The 27,051-nt window shown below is 43.3% G+C and overlaps 3 protein-coding genes across 4 annotated transcripts; 2 read left to right on the plus strand and 1 right to left on the minus strand.

Moving 5' to 3' along the window:
- The first annotated feature begins 82 nt into the window (after positions 1-82).
- On the plus strand, positions 83-14,498 carry LOC106609488 (transmembrane protein 184B). 2 transcript variants are annotated; one of them, XM_045724015.1, is made up of 8 exons: positions 83-508; positions 4,493-4,744; positions 7,026-7,191; positions 9,507-9,597; positions 9,792-9,959; positions 10,151-10,320; positions 10,516-10,716; positions 11,132-11,423. In XM_045724015.1, the coding sequence occupies exons 2-8, from the start codon at positions 4,493-4,495 to the stop codon at positions 11,251-11,253; spliced, it is 1,170 nt and encodes a 389-aa protein (XP_045579971.1). In that variant the 5' UTR covers positions 83-508; the 3' UTR covers positions 11,254-11,423. The 2 variants fall into 2 exon arrangements, with proteins under 2 accessions (XP_045579971.1, XP_014063837.1); XM_014208362.2 differs by lacking the exon at positions 11,132-11,423 and adding an exon at positions 11,444-14,498 and having other exon boundaries at positions 86-508.
- A 1,873-nt stretch (positions 14,499-16,371) lies between these two features.
- maffl (v-maf musculoaponeurotic fibrosarcoma oncogene-like) lies at positions 16,372-23,775 on the minus strand. Its single transcript, NM_001139612.1, is given in 3 exon segments — positions 16,372-18,566; positions 18,687-18,773; positions 23,583-23,775. Coding segments are annotated over 2 exon segments (477 nt in total). The 5' UTR covers positions 18,720-18,773; positions 23,583-23,775; the 3' UTR covers positions 16,372-18,122.
- Positions 23,776-24,348: 573 nt separating this feature from the next.
- On the plus strand, positions 24,349-27,009 carry LOC106609527 (mitochondrial import receptor subunit TOM22 homolog). Its single transcript, XM_014208449.2, has 4 exons — positions 24,349-24,657; positions 25,159-25,277; positions 25,389-25,506; positions 25,818-27,009. The coding sequence occupies exons 1-4, from the start codon at positions 24,568-24,570 to the stop codon at positions 25,890-25,892; spliced, it is 402 nt and encodes a 133-aa protein (XP_014063924.1). The 5' UTR covers positions 24,349-24,567; the 3' UTR covers positions 25,893-27,009.
- The last annotated feature ends 42 nt before the right edge of the window (positions 27,010-27,051 follow it).

Consider the following 27,051-nt stretch of genomic DNA (forward strand, 5'->3'; position numbering starts at 1 on the left):
ATCGCATGCACATTGTCACAAATCCCGACCCATCCACTTCCTGGTCCTAGCTGTTCATTGGCTGTGATTGGTGCAAATAGGAGGCTACATCTCATTCTAGAGTACCTACGGTACGCTATGGACAGGACCGAACGGAGTTGATCTACTGTAGCTAATCCTAGTGGATTCCGTCTGTGTGGCAAACTCCTAGGTAGGAAAAAGGGGAGAAAGAAATGACGGAGTTTACAGAGCAGGACAAAACTGATATGTTACCTGTATTGTTCATAACAGAATGAAGAAAATACCAAGACACACTCAAATTAGATGCAAACCTGAAAAACTGATTTTTTTTCATGGATTTAACTCTTGGATCAGAACGGAAAGATTTCTAGTCGAGCAGGACTGGAAAATGAACATGGATGTCGGAGTAACGATGGCATCTTTGTGTAATTAAATCAATTTCTGTCTTCTTTCTGGCACTAAAACTGCGCCGGCTGAAGTTTGCTCTATATTCAACTATCGATTATAGGTAAAGTGATTTTACTTGCCCATTTGAAGGGAAATAAACAGATTAAAGTAATGTATTGTTTTACTGGATTAGTGCCTACTACTATGTTTCTCTACTGAAAACAATGTTTCTCTGCCAGTTGTTCAGCCTCTTAGCATGAATAGACCTCCCGAGTGGCGTAGCGGTCTGAAGGCACCACCTGAAAAATCAGAATAAAAAAATATATATATTATACTGAACAAAAATATAAACGCAACATGCAACAATTTCAAAGATTTTGCTGGGTTACAGTTCATATGTATAAGGGAAAAAATCTAACGAAATATATTAATTAGGCCCTAGTCTATGGATTTCACATGACTGGGAATACAGATATATAACTGTTGGTCACAGATACCTTAACAAAAGAGATAGGGACGTGGATTAGAAAACCAGTCAGTATCTGGTGTGACCACAGTTTGCCTCATGCAGCTTGACACATCTTCGCATAGAGTAGATCAGGCTGTGGAATGTTGTCCCACAATATCCAGTTGCTGGATATTGTCTGGAACTGGAACACGCTGTCATACATGTCTATCCAGAGCATCCCAAACATGCTCAATGGGTGACATGTCCGGTGAGTATGCAGGCCATGGAAGAATTGGGACATTTTCAGCTTCCAGGAATTGTATTTGTATTTATTATGGATGGCAGCAGCTACTCTAACTGGGGTCCAGCAAAATTAAGGCAGTTTATACAATTGTGTGTACAGATCCTTGCAACATGGGGCTGTGCGTTATCATGCTGAAACATGAGGTGATGGCGGTGGATGAATGCCATGAGAATGGGCCTCAGGATCTCGTCACGGTATCGCTGTGCATTCAAATTGCCATTGATAGAATGTAATTGTGTTCATTGCCAGTAGCTTATGCCTACCCATACCATAACCCCACCGCCACCATCAGTAAACCGCTTGCCCACACAACACCATACACGTGGTCTTTGGTTGTGAGGCCTGTTGGATGTACTGCCAAATTCTTGAAGACGGCGTTGGAGGCGGCTTATGGTAGATAAATGAACATGAAATATTCTGGCAACAGCTCAGGTAGACATTCCTGCAGTCAGCATGCCAATTGTATGCTCCCTCAAAACTTGAGACATCTGTGGCATTGTGTTGTGTGACAAAACTGCACATTTCAGAGTGGCTGTTCATTGTCCTCAGCACAAGGTGCACCTGTGTTTTGATCATGCTGTTTAATCATCTTCTTGATATGCCACACCTGTCAGGTGTTTGGATTATCTTGGCAAAGGAGAAACGCTCACTAGCAGGGATGTAAACAAATTTGTGCCCAAATTTTGAGAGAAATAAGCTTTTTTGTGCATATGGATATTTTTTTGTGATCTTTTGTTTCAGCTCATGAAACATAGGACCAACACTTTACATGTTGCGTTTTATATTTTGGTTCATTGTACACTACCGTTCAAAAGTTTGGGGACACTTAGAAATGTCCATGTTTTTGAAAGAAAAGCTAAATGTTTTGTCCATTTAAAATAACATCAAATTGATCAGAAATACAGTGTAGACATTGTTAATGTTGTAAATGACTATTGTAGCTGGAAACAGCAGATTTTTTTAAAATGGAATATCTACATAGGCGTACGGAGGCCCATTATCAGCAACCATCACTCCTGTGTTCCAATGGCACGTTGTGTTAGCTAATCCAAGTTTATAATTTTAAAAGGCTAAAGAGAAAGAGGAGTGGGGGGCCCCGGTGCACAACTGAGCAAGAGGACAAGTACATTAGAGTGTCTAGTTTGAGAAACAGACGCCTCACAAGTCCTCAACTGGCAGCTTCGTTAGATATTACCTGCAAAACACCAGTCTCAACGTCAACAGTGAAGAGGCGACTCCGGGATGCTGGCCTTCTAGGCAGAGTTGCAAAGAAAAAGCCATATCTCAGACTGGCCAATAAAAATAAAAGATTAAGATGGGCGAAAGAACACAGACACTGGACAGAGGAACTCTGCCTAGAAGGCCAGCATCCCGGAGTCACCTCTTCACTGTTGACGTTGAGACTGGTGTTTTGCAGGTAATATCTAACGAAGCTGCCAGTTGAGGACTTGTGAGGCATCTGTTTCTCAAACTAGACACTAATGTACTTGTCCCCTTGCTCAGTTGTGCACCGGAGCCTCCCACTCCTCTTTCTATTCTGGTTAGAGCCAGTTTGAGCTGTTCTGTGAAGGGAGTAGTACACAGTGTTGTACGAGATCTTCAGTTTCTTGGCAATTTCTCACATGGATTAGCATTAATTTCTCAGAACAAGAATAGACTGATGAGTTTCGGAAGAAAGTTCTTTGTTTCTGGCCATTTTGAGCCTGTAATCGAACCCACAAATGCTGATGCTCCAGATACTCAACTAGTCTAAAGAGGGACAGTTGTATTGCTTCTTTAATCAGGACAACAGTTTTAAGCTGTGCTAACAAAATTGCAAAAGGGTTTTCTAATGATCAATTAGCCTTTTAAAATTATAAACTTGGATTAGCTATCACAACGTGCCATTGGAACACAGGAGTGATGGTTGCTGATAATGGGCCTCCGTACATCTATGTAGATATTCCATTAAACATCTGCTGTTTCCAGCTACAATAGTCATTTACAACATTAACAATGTCTACACTGTATTTCTGATCAATTTGATGTTATTTTAAATGGACAAAAAAATGTGCTTTTCTTCCAAAAACAAGGACATTTCGAAGTGACCCCAAACTTTTGAACGGTAGTGACCCATATCATTACCTAATATAATTACCTCACTCACACACTTCCATCTGTTGCTTTATGTGTTCCTCAGTCTGTCAGGCAGCCACAGCATTCCACTGACTGCCCTTTTGCCTTTCAAATGAGACACAATGTCCCTTTGCCTCAGCAGAACTTCACTTCCCAGTCGTGTGTGTGTCCCTCTGTCTGCCACTGATGCATTCACTCCAGCCCTTTTCTGCATGTTGATCTGCTGATTCCCTGCAAACCAATACAAATGACCCCTGTATATCTATCTCTCTCTCTCTCTCACACACACACACACACACACACACACACACACACACACACACACACACACACACACACACACACACACACACACACACACACACACCTGTGTGTGTGTTTGCATGCCTGTGTGTGTGGAAACAATATACTGGCACAGTTTGTCATGACTCATGCTATGCTGCTGTTAATGTGACTTATGGTTGCTATGTGGTTTGGCAGCCAAGCCCTGATAGGTCAGTTTAGACACGTCCTCTATGTGCTGTCCACTGCTGTGGTCTCAGGGTCTCTGTTGTGCTTGAGAAAGGCATTATGAGTCATAGCAGGCTATTTTTAGTCTCACGTGTTATTGTGTGGCCTTTTGAAGTGGACTGTATTTCTTATTTTTCTATGATTATGTCCATGACAGCATCAACTGGTGTTGAGGTCGTTATCGCCTGGCAGATCCTGGCAATACAAACATCTGATGCTAAACTATGTTTGAAATAGGGATTCATGATGACAAAATGCTATTTTTCTATTTTCCTTGTGTTTGGTCTTTCATAGGAAAATACTGTAGTTATCAGACAAGTTGAATGACACAGTACATGTTTTCAGATAAGCCTGTTTAACCCAAAACTGTCAATAGAAACCAAATAATTTTAGGCAGGAGGGAAACGCCCTGTCTATACAGTTTAGTAGTAGGGTGAAACACTGTTTTGACAGTGGTCTCTCTCCATCGCTCTCTCTTTCTGACTCTTCAGTAAACAGTACGACACACCTGACTTATTGTGTCTTTCTTCCTTCATCAGATGCTCTCATCAACGTAAATTACAGTATCGATATCTGGTTGATGATTGATGGTTACAGTCTCTCCAATAATGCTCTGCTTTCCACATGTACAGTATAACTGGAATGTATCAGAACGTATGTCTACACTGTTTATGTATCATTAATGTAGACATAAAGGACATGTGTTCTTTCTGTTCGCTTGTCTCCAGATGAGTCGTCTGTGGAGGCGTGACGTGCCCCTGTCTGAGCGGCTAGGACTCGGTGTCGGGGTTGGAGAGGACTACCCCCTGGGTGTGGCCCCTGGTCCCCGTCCCACCATGACCCCCCCGGGCCCAAACATCTCCTGGTTCCCAGAGGCCCCCCTGCTGACCTCAGAACAGCCCACCTTCCTGATGACCCCCGCTGCCCAGACCGTGTCGGGCTTCTTCGTCTGGACCGCCCTACTCTTCACCTGCCACCAGGTAATACACGCACACAGACAGACACACACTGTATCACCGCCTGGTACGGCAACTGCACCGCCCGCAACCGCAGGGCTCTCCAGAGGGTGATGCGGTCTGCCCAACGCATCACCGGGGGCAAACTACCTGCCCTCCAGGACACCTACAGCACCTGATGTCACAGGAAGGCCAAAAAGATCATCAAGGACAACAACCACGAGAGCCACTGCCAAAGCTGGGACCGAGAGACTGAACAATAGCTTCTATCTCAGGGCCATCAGACTGTTAAACAGCCATCACTAGCACATTAGAGGCTGCTGCCTATAAACATAGACTAGGACTCACTGGCCACTTTAAGGAATGGAACACTAGTCACTTTAATAATGTTTACATATCTGGCATTACTCATCTCATATGTATATACTGTATACTATTCTACTGTATCTTAGTCTATGCCGCTCCGACATTGCTTGTCCAAATATTTATATATTTTTAATTCCTTTACTTTAGATTTGTGTGTATTGTTGTGAAATTGTTAGATATTACTTGTTAGATATTACTGCACTGTTGGAGCTAGAAACACAAGCATTTTGCTACACCCGTAATAACATCTGCAAAACACGTGTATGTGACCAATAAAATTGTATTTGATTTGATTTCCCCACATCCCAAAACAAAACACTCAATCCACAAAAAATAAACACCATTTGGTGTTTCTGTCGACATTTGGCTGTGGCTGACTCAGGTGTCTAGGTGTTGTCTGTCCCTGTAGGCCTTACAGTGGAGGAAGGGAGGGTTATGTAACTACAGGTTCCACCTGGGGTGATGCTGGAGGAATAGATGCATCTGTGCAGTGCTCAGAGAGCACAGGTTGCCTAGCAACAACACACAATCCCTGTTTGTTTAACTGAAGAAGTCAACACATACTGCACACACCCACCGCGTCAAAGGCTACCTGTCCTTCTGTCTGGAATGAGAGTCTGGTGGCTTCTTACAAGTTTTGTTTCTTACTCTATCCCTCTCTATTTCTATCCCCACCCTCCTCTCTATATACACTGAATATGCATTTTAGTAATTTAGCAGACGCTTCTAACCAGAGCGACTTACAATTGTGAGTATCAATATTAGGAACACCTTTCCATGACAAACTGACCAGGTGAATCCAGGTGAAAGCTATGATCCTTTATTGATGTCACTTGTTAAATCCACTTCAATCAGTGTAGATGAAGGGGAGGAGACAGGTTAAAGAAGGATTTTTAAGCCTTGAGACAATTGAGACATGGATTGTGTATGTGTGCCATTCAGAGGGCGAATGGGCAATACAGATTTAAGTGCCTTTGAACGGGGTATGGTAGTAGGTGCCAGGCGCACCGGTTTGAGTGTGTCAAGAACTGCAACGCTGCTTTTCTTGACACACTCAAACCGTGTCTTTCTCTCCCTCCCTCTCCTTCCCTCTCTCCATCTGACTCCCTCCCTCCCTCTCCTTCCCTCTCTCCATCTGACTCGCTCCCTCCCTCCCTCCCTCTGTCTCTCTCTCTCTCTCTCCCTCCCTCCGTCTCTCTGTCTCTCTCTCCCTCCCTCCGTCTCTCTCTCTCCCTCCGTCTCTCTCTCTCTCTTCTTCCCTCCATCTATCTCTCTCTCTCCCCTCCCTCCCTCCATTTCTCTCTCTCTGTCTCTATCTCTCCCTCCCTTTGTCACTCCCTCCCTCCATCTGTCTGTCTCTCCCTCCCTCCCTCCCTCCGTCTCTCTCTCCTTCCCTCCGTCTCTCTCCGTCTCTCTCCTTCCCTCCCTCCATCTCTCTCTCTGCTTCCCTCCCTCCATCTGTCTCTCTCTCCTTCCCTCCCTCTCTCCCTGTCTCTCTCTCCGTCTCCCTCCCTCCCTCGCCATCTCTTTCTCTGTCCCCCTCCATCTCTCTCTCTCTCCCTCCCTCCATCTCTCTCTCCTTCTCTCCCTCCCTCCCTCCATCTCGCTCTCTCTCTCTCTCCATCTCTCTCTCTCCTTCCCTCCTACCATCTCGCTCCCTCCCTCTCGCCATCTCTCTCTCTCCCTCCCTCCATCTCTCTCTCCTTCTCTCCCTCCCTCCCTCCATCTCGCTCTCTCTCTCTCCATCTCTCTCTCTCCTTCCCTCCTACCATCTCGCTCCCTCCCTCTCGCCATCTCTCTCTCTCCCTCCCTCCATCTCTCTCTCCTTCTCTCCCTCCCTCCCTCCATCTCGCTCTCTCTCTCTCTCCATCTCTCTCTCTCCTTCCCTCCTACCATCTCGCTCCCTCCCTCTCGCCATCTCTCTCTCTCTCTCTCTCAGATCTACATGCACCTGCGGTACTACAGTTCTCCTAATGAGCAGAGACACATCGTGCGGATCCTCTTCATCGTGCCCATCTATGCCTTTGACTCCTGGCTCAGCCTCCTCTTCTTCACTAACGAGGAGTACTATGTCTACTTTGACACCGTCAGGGACTGCTATGAGGGTAAGAGACTAGCGTAAAACAGAAGTGAATGGCTTCACCATGGAGATCAGCTGTATTGTGATACTTCCTCACCCAGTGTGTGGAGGTCATGGTGTAGCCCCATGGACAGATGGCTAAACACTGCTCTGCCTCAGTGCTATCTCTTGTTGTTCTGAGGCCTGCCCAGATTTCTGTGTAGGAAAACCTGTTGCATAGCAACCCTGTTCACCCTACAGGCCAGCTCTAATGATGAGGTCTCAACCAAACTTGCTGGGACACACACACACAGAGAAAGAAGACAACCTGCACCCTTATCAGAGAGTCAGCTGTTTATCTGGTCTGGCTTATGCAATACTCCTAGTCACAAGGTATACACTCACCAACACACACTCTGACACACACCCTCCCATACTGTCTGTTACACACACACTGACACACACCCTCCCATACTGTCTGTTACACACACACTGACACACACCCTCCCATACTGTCTGTTACACACACACTGACACACACCCTCCCATACTGTCTGTTACACACACACTGACACACACCCTCCCATACTGTCTGTTACACACACACTGACACACACCCTCCCATACTGTCTGTTACACACACTCTGACACACACCCTCTCATACTGTCTGTTACACACACACTGACACTCACCCTCCCATACTGTCTGTTACACACACACTGACACACACCCTCCCATACTGTCTGTTACACACACACTGACACACACCCTCCCATACTGTCTGTTACACACACACTGACACTCACCCTCCCATACTGTCTGTTACACACACTGACACACACCCTCCCATACTGTCTGTTACACACACACTGACACACACCCTCCCATACTGTCTGTTACACACACACTGACACTCACCCTCCCATACTGTCTGTTACACACACACTGACACACACCCTCTCATACTGTCTGTTACACACACTGACACACACCCTCCCATACTGTCTGTTACACACACTGACACTCACCCTCCCATACTGTCTGTTACACACACACTGACACACACCCTCCCATACTGTCTGTTACACACACTGACACACACCCTCTCATACTGTCTGTTACACACACTGACACACACCCTCTCATACTGTCTGTTACACACACACTGACACACACCCTCCCATACTGTCTGTTACACACACACTGACACACACCCTCCCATACTGTCTGTTACACACACACTGACACACACCCTCCCATACTGTCTGTTACACACACACTGACACACACCCTCCCATACTGTCTGTTACACACACACTGACACACACCCTCCCATACTGTCTGTTACACACACACTGACACACACCCTCCCATACTGTCTGTTACACACACACTGACACACACCCTCCCATACTGTCTGTTACACACACTGACACACACCCTCCCATACTGTCTGTTACACACACACTGACACACACCCTCCCATACTGTCTGTTACACACACACTGACACACACCCTCCCATACTGTCTGTTACACACACACTGACACACACCCTCCCATACTGTCTGTTACACACACACTGACACACACCCTCCCATACTGTCTGTTCACACACACTGACACACACCCTCCCATACTGTCTGTTACACACACACTGACACACACCCTCCCATACTGTCTGTTACACACACACTGACACACACCCTCCCATACTGTCTGTTACACACACACTGACACTCACCCTCCCATACTGTCTGTTACACACACTGACACACACCCTCCCATACTGTCTGTTACACACACACTGACACACACCCTCCCATACTGTCTGTTACACACACACTGACACTCACCTTCCCATACTGTCTGTTACACACACTGACACTCACCTTCCCATACTGTCTGTTACACACACTGACACTCACCTTCCCATACTGTCTGTTACAAACACTTGAATCCCCCTTCAGGGGTTAATAGATAGTACAATGGTGTATAGTGTGCTGGTCATATGCAGTGAGGGATCAGGGCTGGGCCTTTCCTCTATCTGTCATATTGGTCACATTGATGCAATACAGACAGAGAAGGTCATAGACAGGCCACTGGATAAATACTGTAGGTAGTCTTTCATTGGTTCAGTCAAAGGTGAGAATTAGATTGTGTGTGTGTCTATTTCCTTTGATATGACAGTCATTGTCTTATCTTGTCTCTTGGAATGGAAGAGTACTGGGTTTGAGATTTTTTTCCATGCCCATATTAGGAGGGCAATTATGATGTAAAACATGTCCGAGTCGTTTAAATGTTTGTGTTGTTGACTTCTTAAATGGTCCTTTATTGATGATGTGTGTGTCTCCTGTGCAGCGTTTGTCATCTATAACTTCCTGAGCCTGTGTTATGAGTACCTGGGAGGAGAGAGCGCAATCATGGCTGAAATCAGAGGAAAACCTATTCAGTGAGTCTTTTCTTCCACTCGTGTGTGTGTGTGTGTGTGTGTGTGTGTGTGTGTGTGTGTGTGTGTGTGTGTGTGTGTGTGTGTGTGTGTGTGTGTGTGTGTGTGTGTGTGTGTGTGTGTGTGTGTGTGTGTGTGTGTGTGTGTGTGTGTGTGTGTGATGCTGTATTTAACACGGTGTTTTCCTGCGTCTCTAGGTCCAGTTGTGTTTACGGTACATGCTGTCTCTGGGGGAGGAGTTACTCCATTGGGTTCCTGAGGTTCTGTAAGCAGGCCACGCTACAGTTCTGTGTGGTCAAACCCCTCATGGCCGTGGTCACAGTCATCCTACAGGCCTTTGGAAAGTACCGCGACGGAGACTTCAAGTACGATACTGTGCTTCTTCTTAAGCAATCGTAGAATATCTCATACCAACGCTTTATAATGAGACGTTTAATTACCCAAAATCCACTGTGCTTCTGTGTGAATAGATGTAAATCCAGTGATACAGGTTTGTCCTAATGCTGGTTTACACTCAAATCTAATCAACTGTCACGTCCCTGTCTGTCCCCCCCAGTGTGAACAGTGGGTACCTGTATGTGTCCATCGTCTACAACATCTCAGTCAGCCTGTCTCTCTACGCCCTCTTCCTCTTCTACTTCTCCACCCGGGACCTGCTCAGCCCCTACAGCCCCCTGCTCAAGTTCTTCATGGTCAAATCTGTCATCTTCCTCTCCTTCTGGCAGGGTGAGACACACACACATACACACCAAGCATCTAAATACAGATTGACATTTTTAGGTAATTGAAGCGCTGTTGGTAATTGATTATGAATGAGGTCATTCACTATCATATCCATACCCAAGTCAATATTATTATAGTACTGTAGTCATTCTTCACATACCTGTATTTGTTAATTCATCTCTGTTTATTTTCCATCAGGCATGTTGCTGGCCATCCTAGAGAAGTGTGGGGCCATCCCCAAAATCAACTCACCCGAGGTGTCAGTGGGAGAGGGAACGGTTGCCGCCGGGTACCAGAACTTCATTGTCTGCATTGAGATGTTCTTTGCCTCTCTGGCCCTGCGTCATGCCTTTACATACAGGATCTACATGGACAAGAGGCTGGACTCTCTCTCTCAGGGTAAGTTGACTGAGTTTTAGCTGTATTATTTACTGTGGCGTCGACCTACTTGATTTTTGGTCCAGCTCATTGGGCTGTGGTACTGTAATATTTTCACATTTTGCAGAACTTATCTTCTCTTTATAACATGATGTCTTGGTCTTCTCTTTTCACTGACACACACTCTCTTTTCTCTCTGTTCCCTTGTCAACATACGTTTCCAAATTTGTCCTTCTCCTCTCCATACTCCTTTATTTTTCTTTATCATCTTTCATTCATCTTTGTTTTTGGAATACCTCCTTTCCTTCGTTCTTTTTATAAACTCCTATCTGGGTTCATTGGTCATCCCTCCTCTTCCTATACTCTGGGTCATTTTGTCTTTCTTATTCTTCCTTCCATGTCATGTATTTCTCTTTCCCCATGCTGCGTTATCAAGGCCCAGTTCCTATGTATGGAGAGTCTGGTAGGTCTACCACTGAGTCTCTTCCCCAGCTTTACGCTTCTTTCTACTTCTTACAATCCTATGTTCAATGTTGTGTTCCTTTTGTCTTTCTATGAAAAGTTGCTTTCTGTCAAATCAGTGGTTGTCCTTGTTGCTGTTTTTACATTCACTGCAGCAAGCTGCCAGCAGTGATTTCTCACTGTGTTTAGGTTTTACATTATTCACAATTACTACACAACTCCTACTTGACCTTTTTTATATTTTATCTCTTACCTGTTGTCCTTTCCTCCACCCCCCTATTCTCAGGTCGCTGTGCCCCAATGAAGAGCATCTCCAGCAGCCTGAAGGAGACGATGAACCCTGGAGACATGGTCCAGGATGCTATCCATAACTTCTCCCCGGCCTACCAGCAGTACACCCAGCAGTCCACCCTAGAACAGGGTCACTCTGCCCCGCCAGTGTCCCGCACACACAGCACCATCAGCACCCGCGACAACGAGAAGACCCTGCTGCTCAGCTCAGATGACGAGTTCTAAGTTAACACCAACCAGCCCCAGCCAATCACCTCTTTACTGACTGTTGGGGTGAGGTACTACCTCCTGGTTGTATGGAGTATTGGCAGGGGATTTAAAGTGTGTTGTTTGGGGTTGGCATCGACCTCAATACAGGAATACAGGACCATATGACTTAGCCTGGTCCATTCAATATCCTCTACTACACACAATTCAGGACTTTACAGGAACTCTTCTCTTGGTAGAATATACGCTTATTGGGAACATGATGTTATGGTTGAAACCATTGTCTAGAAAAACTTCAATGGTTGGTTATATAGGACTTATAGGGATTTTCTGAGAGAATTCTACTTCACTTATTAGAGAGACATTTATGGTTTGAATAAAAGTGATTTTATGGTTACAAAGTGTGTCTGCTTGCTAGCTATCATCCAATGAAGATGATGGCCCATACTACATTTATATTAAAGTACTTTGGCCATGGATGGCATTTTATTTGTCGTTTTGGTTTAAAATGTTCAGTTTTAAGACCATTCTCCGTGGTGACAATTTTTAAAGTTGATTTTAAAGGGATGGTGTGGGGGAGTGGTTTAGGGGAGAACCAGCTATATGGACTGGAGTATGGGACAGGGACAGATGAGAGAGGGGGAAAGGAGGGATAATGGTTGGTTTGACATCACTTGATCAGATTCTAGATGAAGAGAACTGCTCTGGTGTTTAGTGGCTGTAGCATGCAGACCCGCAGGGTGAGGGCAGACCAACCATTATTTGTATGGTGAGGATTAGGCCTTCATCCAGCGAGGCTCACTCTGTCACCAGACCTCTGCTGGCCTCTAATGTAGGTTAAAGTCATCTAGGGTAAACACCTTAGTGAAACCGATCTGTGTGATCAGACAACGCAAGAATATAGTTAAATGTTATGCTACATGGTTATAATGTAGGACATTTTTATATACGTACAATTCCAATTAGACAGACATTGCACAATTTCAGGCAAATAAAGTGTAACTCGATACAATAAAATATTCAGCTTTGTAATGAAGTGTGGGTCAGTTTTAGACTCACTTTTAGTGTCGTATACATGTTTTCATTACATAGAAGTGAATGTTCAGTGCTTACAGAGAAAATATATTGCTTTATCCATAGTTTAGATTTTAGTTCATTGTAGACAGTAGGGGCGCAACTTTGGTTTTAGACGTGGGGGGGACATATATATATTTTTTTCAGTCAGATAAACACTCCAAACAGCCTACCCGACCGCTCAGAGACGTCCGCATGGTCCTAAAGCACACAGTTGCCTTTTAGATTTTTTTTAAATCACATACCAATGATAAAACGGGGGGACAAATGCAATTTCAGAATATGGGGGGGAGATGTCTCCCTGTCCACTGTAAAAGTTGTGCCCCTGGTAGTGAGTAATACGGGACTGGCTGCCAATATACAGTAAAGACATGTTGAGTCCCTGCTGCTCCATGCTCAATCCTGCAACCAGAGCGCAGCAGGGAGACTATTATATTTGGTCACTTGACACAGACAGACACACACACAAATCTATCAAACACAGACTGATCATGGTAACACGTTATGCTTGCAGCCTACACATTCTGTGTGCTAGAGAAAGGAATGCTGTGTCGTGGAGTGGAGTCCCAGCCTCCGTCTATCCTGACCTCTCAATTTTTGCTGTGTGTGAATGTGTGATAGCTAGGCCCAATATGCGTAGGAAAGCCAGAGTCCAGAGAGGCTATTGTCTGTTGGGTGGGTCAATATTTCCCATTAAGCAGAGGTGGAAAATGTACTAAATTGTCAACCTTGAGTAAAGTAAATATACCTTAAAAGAAAATGACTCAAGTAAAAGTGAAAGTCACCCATTAAAATAATACTTGAGTAAAAGTTTTAAAGTATTTGGTTTTAAATATACTTTATCAAAAGTAAATGTAATCGCTAAAATATACTTAAGTATCAAAAGTAAAAGTATAAATCATTTTAAATTCCTTATATTAAGCAACCCAGATGGCACAATTTTGTATTTATTTTTAATTTACGGATAGCCAGGGGCACACTTCAACAGTCAGACTAATTTACAAACTAAGCATTTGTGTTTAGTGAGTCTGCCAGATCAGAGGCAGTAGATGACCAGGGATGTTCTCTTGATAAGTGCGTGAATTAGACAATTTTCCTCTCCTGCTAAGCATTCTAAATGTAACTAGTACTTTTGGGTGTCAGGGAAAATGTAAGGAGTAAAAAATACATGATTTTCTTTATGAATGTAGTGGAGTAAAAGTAAAAGTTGTCAAAAATATAAATAGTAAAGTAAAGTACAGATACCCAAAAAAACTACTTAAGTAGTACTTTCAAGTATTTTTACTTTACACTACTGCCATTAAGGTATGGTCAGAATGTCTGCTTTATTTATAATGTGGAGGCCGGTGTGTAGCATGTTATGGAACTACAGTAGGCCTTGAGAGGAAAGGCCAGAGAGCTCATTACATGTCTCCTGTAGCATTCAGTTGAGTCCTCTAACACGTTGAATATATTATGATGGTTTGGACTCATCCCTAAACATTTAGAGTTTCTGGTACAGAGAGAAACATACCACAAGACCATTTCATTCTCCATTTCCTATTTTTCTGATATCTTCTCTCTGTGCTCTTTCTCTTTATCTAGGCCTAGGGTGCATTTTATTAACCAGATGTAGAAGACTTAAGATATCACTCTATAAACTCTCTTCTTTTGACTATTTTTCTGTATTATGTCATAAAGCTGCTGATATTATGCTTCTATTTTTCATCTAAATAATATTCTGAGAAAAAAATATTAAGCCAAGAGAAAATAAAGATATTTAGATTTGTTTTAAAGGAGTCTTGTCATTATTATGCTATTTCATATTAAATAGTATTTTTTGAACTTGGTTGTCTCTTAGATGTCTTATGATCTTATGATAAATATAGCTCCAAATCACAAGTGAAACAGTGGGAAATCTCATAGGGAGACATCTGCTTTTCTCTTCTGAAAGGAAATGTTACATGAACATTATATCTGCTTTTCTCTTCTGAAAGGAAATGTTACATGAACATTATATCTGCTTTTCTCTTCTGAAAGGAAATGTTACATGAACATTATATCTGCTTTTCTCTTCTGAAAGGAAATGTTACATGAACATTATATCTGCTATTCTCTTCTGAAAGGAAATGTTACATGAACATTATATCTGCTTTTCTCTTCTGAAAGGAAATGTTACATGAACATTATATCTGCTTTTCTCTTCTGAAAGTACATTTTACATGAACGTTTACCATTGCTTATTTTAACCTCCCTAGTCAACAGTAGTTGTAGTTCCCTAAAGAAAACCACTCCCTGCTGTTGTACATACACTATGGTTTCATTCTTCTCCTTTCTGCTTCCCTCTCATACATTATGAAACCTGCCAGTGGGGAAGAACTGGCAAAAACAGCGTGATCAACAACTACATGATCAGCTGTGTGACATGGTCAGCCATTACAATTTAACAGTGGTAATAATTGATAGTTTACCAACACCGGTACTGAGTCATGACTGACTTAAGGAATTGCATTTATATTACTTTTTTGAAGTAATCAATGTGCTTTGCATTGTAAGGGGTGAAAGGGGACTCACCTCACCCTCTCTACCAGTGGAGCATCACATTTACATTTTAGTCATTTAGCAGACGCTCTTATCCAGAGCAACTTACAGTAGTGAATGCATACATTTAATTTCATACATTTCTTTTCTGTGCTTTTTTGAAGTAATCAAACTGCATTGTTGGTTAAGGGCTTGTAAGTAAGCATTTCACTGTAAGGTCTACACCTGATGTATTTGATTTATATAAATGGGAATCGAACCCACAACCCTGGCGTTGCAAACACCATGCTCTACCAACTGAGCTACAGGGAAGGCAGGTTCAGAGCTTGAAGTTCCTTGGTGTCCACATCACCAACAAACTAGCATGGTCAAAGCACACCAAGACAGTCATGAAGAGGGCACGACAAAACCTATTCCACCTCAGGAGACTGAAAAGATTAGGCATGGGTCCGAAGATCCTCAAAAGGTTCTACAGCTGCACCATCGAGAGCATCCTGACGGGTTGCATCACTGCCTGGTATGCAATTGCTCGGCCTCTGACCGCAAGGCCCTACAGAGGGTAGTGCGTACAGCCCAGTACATCACTGGGGCCAAGCTTCCTGACATCCAGGACCTCTATACCAGGTGGTGTCAGAGGAAGGCCCTAAACATGGTCAAAGACTCCAGCCACCCAAGTCATAGACTGTTCTCTCTGCTACCGCACGGCAAGTGGTACCAGAGCACCAAGTCTTGGTCCAAGAGGCTTCTAAACAGCTTCTACCCCCATGCCATAGGACTCCTGAACATCTAATCAAATGGCTACCCAGACTATTCGCATTGCCCCCCCACACACTTTTACACTGCTGCCACTCTTATCTATGCAGTCACTTTAATAACTCTACCTACACATTACCTCAACTAACCGGTGCCCCCGCACACGGACTCTGTACCAGTACCCCCTGTACATAGCCTCACTATTTATATTTACTACTGCTCTTTAATTATTTGTTACTTTTATTAAAAAAACATTTTTATAGATATTTTCTTAAAACTGCACTGTTGGTTAAGGGCTTGTAAGTAAGCATTTCACTGTAAGGTCTACACCTGATGTATTTGATTTATATAAATAATCACAACATTGTATTCACAATATATACAACATTTATTTCAGTTATTAATATATAAAATAGACAATGTACTTAATTTTCACCATAGAAAAAATACATGTAATAAATACAGACCATTTTAGTTTTGCTGTACAAAACATCCAGCACAATTTGACATTAATAATCTTATATGAGACAGAGGATAAATGCTATGCAACATTGATATTGAGAAGATAGCTAAGTATATCTTAAGGGAGTATTAATCAACACAATATAATGCGTCATATTATTGACAGTTTCAATTTATATTGTCATTCATTTCCGAATGTCAAATCAAACTGTCTAGTGGAGTCAGCAGGGGTTTATTGATAAATAATGGATGTTACAAGGCTTTCAGGTGAATTAAGCACCACCTTATCTGTCCTCTCTCTCTTTGACCTCCTCATTCACCTCCCAAATCCTCTCTACCACCACCACATCTTTTCTTCCTATCCAGCTCTTTTTCCTCTCATCTTCTTCTTCTACCATTCTTTTCCTTCGTTCTTTCTCCTTACAGTGTTTGTCTCCCTTTCGAGCCATTTCAGAAAACAAAACGTAAAATAATAATTATCATAAATAACAATACGTATCATCGCAATCACCTTGGTACTTTATAGAAAAATAGTATCCCTACAACAAGCCACTCGACTCACTATGAAATTAGTACAAATATGGTGTACACACATACTAAAATCATCTTACAGCAACATGACCGTCTGCTTTTAGCATATCTAAAACAGCTCATTACAAGTTAAACATTACAAAAATAATCGTCACACTCCATACAACAATTAGACTTGAGAATTTCCCCAAACTAGTCATATCCAGGTATTTGAAACATACATTACATCACAGCACTCATTAGCTTTGTAATATCTATCCTTTAAATACACATAAAATAGAATACCTCTGAATAAACGTTTGCTAAAACATTTGTCTCTTGTATAAACATTATAAAATAACAAAGGAATGCATCAATAGATTTTTGCATTGACATAGCATTCTACGAGATGTTGATTATTCAACTGTTTCCAGCAATGACCAACTTCTGCAAGTTGGGGAATCTAGAGACAAGCAAAGGATGTTTTTTATAGCAAACAAAAATGTGCACTGTGGTACAGTTGAAAACACCCATGTAACCACTACACACGGCAGCACAGTGAAGCACAATAGTATCGACACACTAGAAGTACAGAGGAACAACACTCCCAAGACGTGTACAGATGTCAATAGTGATGCCATTTAAAAAGTCAAAGCATTAGAAGAAGCGGTGGAAGAGTCTGATTAACCCAGACATTGTGTAGCAGGGCTGGATGCCATGCCAGAAGGCAGAGAGCTAGCTGGCTCGGCCTGTTGAGTAGCAGTTACAGAGAGCACCAGCAGCAAGACTGGCTTTGTCCACGGATGGTGTCTGTGTCCCTGTTTTGCACGTCTGTCGTGCTTTAGTTGGATTCGTCAACCGTCGTGTTTCCTTAAGTCCATGCCTGTCTGAGTGTGTGTTGGCTAGGTTTAGAGACTATTTGTCACTGCCTGTGAACACCGTATGTCTGTGTGTGTGTGTGTGTCATCCGAAGCGCATGAGCTTCATAAGTGCCTATTTGTCCAATTCCTCCAATCCTCCTGCTCTCTCCAAGCGTGCATGTGTCTACCTGTGTGTGTGTGTGTGTGTGTGATATATATGAGAGCCTGTGTGTGTATATGAGAGGGCATGTACAAGCATTTGTCCGTCCCCAGCCCGGTCGGTTCCTCCTAGGACCCCCCCTGCTCTCTCTGGACGTGGGCCTGTGGCGGGGTCTTCACTATGGTAATGACAGAGGCTGTGTTGAGGCGTGGGGCTGTAGCCAGGAGGTTGCCCCCTCCAGACTCTAACCCACGGGCAAACCTCTGCAGGGCAGCCAGCCTGGCACCTAGGCCCTCCAGCTCTCTCCTCATCCCTGCGTTCTCCACCCCCAGCCTCTCCACCTCCCTCTGGAGCTCCTTCTTCTGCTGCTCCAGGGCCTCGCGCTGGGACACGCGCTTCACCCGGCAACTGGCAGCGTAGCCGCGGTTCTTCAGAGTGCGCCGGCGCTGCTTGAGCTTCTGGACCTCCTCGCGGGACAGACCCCGCAGGTGCAAGTTGAGCTCCCGTACAGACAGGGACATGAGCTCGCTGTCCGACAACACGGGAACGTTCTCACCACACTCCCGCTTTACCTGGAGAGGGATGGAGAGTTTTATAATTTTATTTTAGAGAAAGTGCTGTGACGTGCGTGTAAAATGCACTTTAAAATTGAATGAACTCCAAACGTTATCATAAATGTATTCTAATTCTACCTTCAGGGCTTTGCTGCTTCTTTCTGACGACATGATATGGCTTTATCCTGTGTCTCCGACACCAATAAACACAGATTTATAGACGGTCTACAAGAGAGAGTGAGGGAAAGGACATGATTACATTTGAAGCATTTGAGAGACATTAATCTAATGAAGTTCATGTGTTACCCTATACACACACACACACACTACTCAGTGTAGTAGGATATAAAGACATTCCATCTTGGACTGAAGACCTTCCCTTGAAAAGAAAAAACATCCACCACACTTCTGCAGTCTATCATTCAAATGTCTAAGTGGGAGTAAAGTGAGGTTTTGAAAGTTTAAGATTTCTCCCCTGACTGGAATAGTGAAGGGAAGTTAAGTCTATCATGTGCCCATTCCACATTGCTCAAATCAGGTGTTCCCCTCAAACACAAGTAACCACTTCCTAACAATCACAGCAGAACTGAACTAATATGAATACAGTTATAACCTAACAGATTGGGCATATTGTGCATTTCCAAATGCTCAAACTATGGGGGCTGGGTTCAGTGGCGGTCGGTGCCGTTGAAGATGGGGTCGTGCTTTTTTTATGAGCATGGCCTTATTTCTATTACAGCATACTGTCATTCATATTCCATTCACCCAGCTCTATGTAAGAGTGATAGGTTCAGGCTACTACATGATACTCAAATGTTCCCTGTACCCATGAGGTTGCTACAACCTAGTCTATGAATGAAAGTTTACAACGTAGGTGCACAGGTCATTAGAATTGTGAGTAATCAAGGTGACAGACTGTGACACATTCAATAAACGCCTTGCACACTCATGCCTGCATCTAGCTGATCTAGGGTGTAATCATTAGTCCAACAGTTGCAAACGTGAATTTCTATTTGACAAATTAATCTATTTTAATACCTGTTATGTTCACTTCAGTCTAACTTTTTTACCAGAATCAGCAGAATGAAGACACGATAACACGCAAACAGAGTTCCCTTTCATAGCAGCCACATATACAACGAGCAATGGGATCATGCTGTTTTTATATCAAATCAAATTATATTTGTCACATACACGTTTAGCAGATGTTAAGGGTGTAGCAAAATGCTTGTGTTTCTAGCTCCAACAGTGCAGTAATATCTAACAATTAACAACAATACACACAAGCTAAAAAAGTACAAGAATGGAATTTAGGAATAATTCAATATTAGGATGAGCAATGTTGGAGTGGCATAGACTAAAATACAGTATAATAGAATACAGTTTATACATGAGATGAGTAAAGCAAAAATATGTAAACATTAACGTGACTAGTGTTCCATTAGTAAGTGGCCAGTGATTTCAAGTCTATGTATATGGGGCAGCAGCCTCTAAGGTGCAAGGTTACGTAACTGGGTGGAAGCCACCTAGTGATGGCTATTTAACAGTCGGATGGCCTTGAGATGGACAGAGAGAAGCTGTTTTTCAGTCTCAGCTTTGATGCACCTGTAGCAGGAAGAACAGGCAGTCGCTCAGGTGGTTGTTGTTCTTGATGATCTTTTTGGCCTTCCTGTGATGTCGGGTGCTGTAGGTGTCCTGGAGGGCAGGTAGTTTGGCCCTGGTGACGAGGTGTGCAGACCGCACTACCCTCTGGAGAGCCCTGCGGTTGCGGGCGGTGCAGTTTCTGTACCAGGCGGTGATACAGTCCGACAGGACTCAATTGTGCATCTGTAAAAGTTTGTGAAGGTTCTAGATGCCAAGACAAATTTATTCAGGCTCCTGAGGTTGAAGAGGCGCTGTTGCGCCTTCTTCACCACACTGTCTGTGTGGGTGGACCATTTCAGGTCATCAGTGATGTGTACACCAAGGAACTTGAAGCTTTCCACCTGCTCCACAGCGGTCCCGTCGATGTGGACAGAGGCGTGCTCCCTCTGCTGTTTCCTGAAGTCCACGATCAGCTCCTTTGTTTTGTCGACATTGAGTTAGAGGTTTTTTCCTGGCACCACACTCCCAGGGCCCTCACCTCTCTGTAGGCTGTCTCGGCATTGTTGGTAATCAGGCCTACTACTGTTGTCGTCTGCAAACTTGATGATTGAGTTGGAAGCGTGTGTGGCCACGCAGTCATGAGTAAACATGGAGTACAGGAGGGGGCTGAGCACACACCCTTGTGGGGCCCCTGTGTTGAGGACCCTGTGTTGAGGATCAGCGGAGTGGAGGTGTTGTTTCCTACCTTCACCACCTGGGGGCGCCTGTCAGGAAGTCCAGGACCCAGTTTCACAAGGCGGGGTTCAGACCCAGGGCCCCAAGCTTAATGAGGGTACTATGATGTTGAATGTTGAGCTACAGTCAATGAACAGCATTCTTATATAGGTATTCCTCTTGTCCAGGTGGGATAGGGCAGTGTGCAGTGCGATGGCGATTGCATCACCTGTGGATCTATTGGGGGCAGTAAGCAAATTGAAGTGGGTCTAGGGTGTCAGGTATGGTAGAGGTGATATGATTTTTAACTAGCCTCTCAAAGCACTTCATGATGACATAAGTGAGTTCTACGGGGCAATAGTTCAGTTACCTTTGCTTTCTTAGGTACAGCAACAAAGGTGGACATCTTGAAGTGGGGACAGCAGACTGGGATAGGGAGAGATTGAATATGTCCATAAACACTCCAGCCAGCTGGTCTGCGCATGCTCTGAGGACACGGCTAGGGATGCCGTCTGGGCCGGCAGCCTAGCGAGGCATAACACGCGAAAATGTCTTACTCGCGTCGGCCATGGAAAAAGGAGAGCCCAGTCCTTGGTTGCGAGCCACGTCGGTGGCACTGTGTTCTCCTCAAAATGGGCGAAGAGGGTGTTTAGCTTGTCCGGAAGCAAGACGTCAGTGTCCGCGATGTGGCTGGTTTCCCTTTGTAGTCTTGCAACTATCTACGTGCTCTCCTCTTCTCACCTTTTCCCTTCGCTTGTGGACTTCATTGCACATCAGCTGTCTATGGCCAGGCACAAAAACCTTTCCAAGCCAAACCTTCATACCATGACCGCTAACCGCTACACACTGCCAACATCGTTGTCACGCCATTGTCAACATAGCTACTAGAACTGACGCGTAAGTAAACCCGCTTTAATCATGCAGTACAGTGCAGTCAGAAAGCAGTTCAGCAGTTACACCGGCAGGCCCCGGTGACAATAAAATGAAACCAAAAGCTTACCTTGACTTGGAAGAGTTCCAGTATTTGATAGCCAGCTAGCTAACATTGCATCCCTCTCTTTTTGAGCTGGGTGTTTGTGTAGGCTAAAACTAGCGAGCTTTAAAATAAAAAAAAATACAACCTCACTTCTTAATTTGGAAGAAATGAATTTGTTCAACTATTGGTTTCTCTATCTTTCAGTCAACTACTCACCACATTTTATGCACTGCAGTGCTAGCTAGCTGTAGCTTTCAGTACTAGATTAATTCTCTGATCTTTTGATTGGGTGGACAACATGCTAGTTCATGCTGCAAGAGCTCTGATCAGTTTGGAAGTTGTCATAATTACTGTGTAAGTCTATGGAAGGGGTTGAGAACCATGAGCCTTCTAGGTTGTGTTGAAGTCAATGTACCCAGAGGACAAAGGAAGATAGCTGTCTTCCAGCTACACCATGGTGCTACCCTAGTGCTGCTGAGGTTACTGTAGACCTTCAATGCAAAACAGTGTGTTTTAAGCAATTATTTGGTGACGTGAATATATTTAGTATAGTTTTATCTAAAAAAGGTTAACTTTAATGTTTCCTTTATTTTCACGAAATTCACTGAGGATGATGGTCTTGCCCTTCCTCCTCTAAGGAGCCTCCACTGGCTGGGTTTGGACTCTTCCATGTGAAACTTGGTATTTGGAGGATCTCTTTTACATTTTAATATTTTATCTATTCTGGACAAGTGGCAGCTATGTTTTGAGTGTTATTTTAGAAGTTATTCTTGTGTTTGATGTGGGTTATCACAATCATTAACAATAAAATCCACTTTCCCCAATTAGGATAAGGAACGAGATCACAACAAGAACTGGCTAGATGTAAAATAGAATGATGACTCAGCTCTAACATTGACGTCTAGACTGGATTATAATTATTGTTCTAAATAAAGGCTCTGGTGAGTTTATGGTGGATCCTTGACCTTACTGTTTCCCGAAATGCGTGGGAAGTGACCTTACACTCAAAAACGTCTGTCCTACCACGAGGCGCCGTTGTAAACCGATGTGACCATTTCATAAAGTCATAGTGATTCAGCAATAAGCTGCCCACCGCTAGTTTCTAACGGGCGACTACACTCTCTCGTACATGTATTGTGTCAATAAAACCTCACTAAATATTGAACGATACCCGTCTCCTAAATTCTACATTTAAAGCAGTATTTTGTGCCCAATAGTGTTATAACACAATACAGTTAACGTTATGACGTTAGTTGTAACGTATAATCCAATTAGCCGAGAAGCAGAAACACAACGCTATATTTACCTTTCAAATTATATTGATGTTTCATAAGCTAACTTTCATTATTAACAGATTCACATTTAAGATTTGTGCCCATGTAAACATTTAATTCTCAATAGAAATCCACCAATTTCCTTAAACTGGAAGGGAGCTGGCTCAATGCGATAGTAAACACACGGCCATCGCAACTGCGCAGGTCGCCATCCATTTTTTTTTTAGCAACGATTAAATAGCTCCTTTTAATCTTTAAAATGAGAACCTATACAATGTTATACAAAACACTACATATCGAGAACAATACCCGACATGCATCTAAGATATGTAAATAATGAATATGTGGTCGTATCATTGTTACCAAATTGTAGCAATTTTGCAAGGCTAGCTAAACAACACGCTAGTAGCATTAGCCAACAACACGGATTAGCCAATGCTAGCTAGATGGCTGGCTAACTCGAAAAGCAAACAGCTGCCTACTTACTTGTCCTTAGCTATGTCGTTGGAGAGTAGCAACTGCCAGTCTTTGAGAAGTCGACACAATTGTATAAATAAATGTTTAAAAACACGGAGAAAAGTCAAATACTGTGTTCAGTCGAAGTGAGATAAGCGACAAAATGTCAGTCCGCCTTTTCCCGGAGTTACTCTGTTCGTTGGGGTTAGATTCTTTCATTCACAAAAAACACAGTAACAATGACGTGAGCTCGAAGGAATGAGGGTGGATCCCGCCCGCCCCCACAGCGTACGAGCTGTAAGCAAAGGATCGGGATGTAAACAATAAGGAATCCATGAGTCTCAAACTTTTCCATGATGATGACCTGCGTCTCCTTTCATATTCTTATTGATTTTGACAGGCGATGTAGGGAAAAGGAAAATAGATTAGGAAAAAATGACATTCCAAATATATAGTCAGCTGCACACCTAGTGAATGTAGGTGACAATGACTTTCATGTTTATATAAAGGTGAAAAAAAAGCAACAGCCCTGAAATTACAATTATACTTATATTGTAGAAAGGGAGAGTCTGACTCCTTGCTCCAATACATTGCATTTTGAAATCACAAATGTTGAGGCTCTCCTTATAGTGGATTACTAGCCAAAGATCAGCATGCACCATACATAAATACTATAAAGGGTATCTTAATATTAAACCCAATTAAAAAAATTACAGTTGTTTTGTTGAATCATTAAACACTATAAGACATCTCCTACGACAGAGGGCGCCATTTATTTTAGAGTCAGGCAACTGACAAATTTTCCCGTCATCCAACGCACATGTAGCTTACCCGAGTGACCTCAGATTGTCGCAGGACCAATGCACGCCTCTTCTGTCCAACATTTATGCAAGCCGGGGCAAAAGCAATAATTAAACGATAAAACATTCAATTACTGATTCACCTTTCCACCGATTGAGGTACATTTTGAGTTGCTAATCACACCGGCTGGTAAGAGGCGCGAGAACAGTTTCCCATGGCTGGAATCGAAGAGCTATCACCGGCTGTGGGCCCAGTCGATACCCGGCCCCCAGAAGGCGAGATCGACGAAGATGAAGATGAGGAGGTATTGATGAATGGCAACTTGACACATGTCACCCCGTAACTGTCATGAACGATCATACATACAATTTCATTTGAATGGCTATGCCTATTTAGCTAGTTACATCTGAGGGTTAGTCGTTATGCTAGTAATTGCTCACCGGTGTTAGCATGGTAGCTAGCTAGCGAACTATCACGTGCACAACTAGGATAGCTGTTTTACATGTAACGTTACCTGTACTGTAATTGGCTGTACTTTAAATGTAACTCCATAAACAAATCGAAACAAGATAACTAAGCCAGAAGTCCCATGGTGGGGGCACATACATTGTAGGAATTGTCTAAAACTGTAATGTGTCATTCAGTAATCTGAAGGTTTTCAATACTAGTTAGTACCTCAACAGAGCTGGTTACATTTTGGACTTGAAAATCCTTAATTAATGTAGTTACTATATACCTCCATTCTCCGTTGGGTCTAAAATAAGCATGTTATCAGTTTTGTAGTAACTTGTCTCCCTCCCCTCAGCTGGATGAGACTTTTATTGAGAGGCTGTGGGGTTTGACTGAGATGTTCCCTGATACACTGCGTTCTGCGGCTGAGGTGACCATATCAAGCTCAGTCACGATGGCCAAGAAGCTGTACAGGTGAGCGTTCTCCTGAAAACTACAGTAGAGAGGTTATCTCATCATGTCTGTTTGTTATTTAACCCCCACCTTTCCCTCTCATCTCATCTCCTGTCGCAATGTCTCTTCCAGTTTCTCCCGCGCTGCCCTGTGGGTGGGCACTACCTCGTTCATGATCCTGGTTCTTCCGGTGGTGTTTGAGACTGAGAGACTACAGCTGGAGCAGCAGCAGCTACAGCAGCAGAGACAGGTACTGTACTATCCCACTGAGAGACCATCTTCAGTTCCAAATACACCACTAGCCCCTACCACTATGTCCTAGCTAGGCTCTTGTTCTTCTGAAATTAAAGCAATATGCCTAAAAGTATTAGCATTTCAGACAGTAAGGTGGATATATAATCATATAGCCTATACCTATCCTATACTTTTCAATCTATGTGAAAAGCCTTTGTGGCTTTGATTTGGAATTGGGTAAATCATTATTTCGTTATGTCATTAGAATCTGCGGTGTTGTCAATTAATAAATGACTAATGTTTTTGTAATGCCCCTTCCTTGTGTAGATCCTGTTGGGACCCAACGCAGGGATGTCAGGTGGGATGCCAGGGATGATGCCTCCCGCTCCAGTGAAAATGTGATGAAGATGTCACTCAAACAGCCTTAGAGCTTTAACCAACGAGGGGAAAGGGGAGGCTCGGAAGGAGAGAGAGAGACAAAGAAGAGGGAGGAAGAGAATACAAAGCTGCATCTGGTCAGCACACATGCTCATTCCAACATCCAGGATTGGTCATTTAAGGAGGTTAGAGGAGGAGGATGATGATGTCACGTCCTGGGTGTTGCAATAATGAACGTCCCTCTCGCTGTCTCTCTTACTCAACATCCTGCAGAGACTGACTTCTGAGCACTGTCCTTTTAATTCATTTCTTTTTTTATATGTATAGCGATATAAATATGTATGTGTTCCACAGAGTTTGGACCAGGTAGATAATTGAAGAAATTGGGATATTAGTGCGGTTATAAGAGGTTACCAAGAGTGTGTGTGGTCTGAAGAACAATGTTTTAATGTGGGTGTGTAGCTACATTTGGCCTCAACTATTGTTACCTGCTTGGTTTGGGAAAATCATGGTAGACTAGACATGACTGTCATCATAGATATGTCATATTCACAGTCACAGCTGGTCATTGAGATCTATCGTGTCTGCTGATTTTCGTTGTACCTCTACATCAAGAACAGGCTTACACTAGAGAAGCCAGGTAAGGTGACCATGCCCATTGAGTTGGTGACTTCTTGGAATATGCATCTACTCAGATGCAACAAACGCCAGCAGGCCACAAGACTCTGCAAAGACTAAGCCATAGATAGGGTATTATAGTGTTCTTTGTTGTGAGTGTTAAAATTCCCATTGAACAACTGCACAGGGATACCCAATTGAAAAAGTGTTCGTGATCAGAGAATGTCACGTGTTGCTTGAGACTTGATTTCATTTGGGCATTAAAGCCAATCTATCACAAAATATGCATCACAAAAAGTATATTTTGTTAAGATTCAAACAGCAGTTTCCCTACATACAGTATAAATCTGTAAATATATTATGTCAATGTACACATAGTCCTGTCAAGCCTGAGAGAATGTCAGTTACTTTTCTCTGTTATCACTCCCTATGGAATGTATGGTCTCTTACCTCAGCTTCCAGAGCTAATTCTACGTCTGTGTTTTCGACATGATTGCAGGAATAAAAACACCAACGAAATGGACATTAACGTGTGCTGCTTTGCCTCCTTTACAGTTAACTTGTT

The sequence above is a fragment of the Salmo salar genome, chromosome ssa01, assembly GCF_905237065.1.
Source record: "Salmo salar chromosome ssa01, Ssal_v3.1, whole genome shotgun sequence".
Classification (NCBI taxonomy): domain Eukaryota; kingdom Metazoa; phylum Chordata; class Actinopteri; order Salmoniformes; family Salmonidae; genus Salmo; species Salmo salar.

Excerpts from the sequence above, each read along its gene's own strand:
- LOC106609527 (XM_014208449.2), top strand. The coding sequence starts at position 24,568 with ATGGCTGGAATCGAAGAGCTATCACCGGCTGTGGGCCCAGTCGATACC. Across the intron at positions 24,658-25,158 it reads ACGAAGATGAAGATGAGGAG|CTGGATGAGACTTTTATTGA; the intron begins GTATTGATGAAT and ends CCCTCCCCTCAG. Across the intron at positions 25,507-25,817 it reads AGCTACAGCAGCAGAGACAG|ATCCTGTTGGGACCCAACGC; the intron begins GTACTGTACTAT and ends TTCCTTGTGTAG.
- LOC106609488 (XM_014208362.2), top strand. The coding sequence starts at position 4,493 with ATGAGTCGTCTGTGGAGGCGTGACGTGCCCCTGTCTGAGCGGCTAGGA. Across the intron at positions 9,960-10,150 it reads TACCGCGACGGAGACTTCAA|TGTGAACAGTGGGTACCTGT; the intron begins GTACGATACTGT and ends TGTCCCCCCCAG. Across the intron at positions 10,717-11,443 it reads GCTGGACTCTCTCTCTCAGG|GTCGCTGTGCCCCAATGAAG; the intron begins GTAAGTTGACTG and ends CCCTATTCTCAG.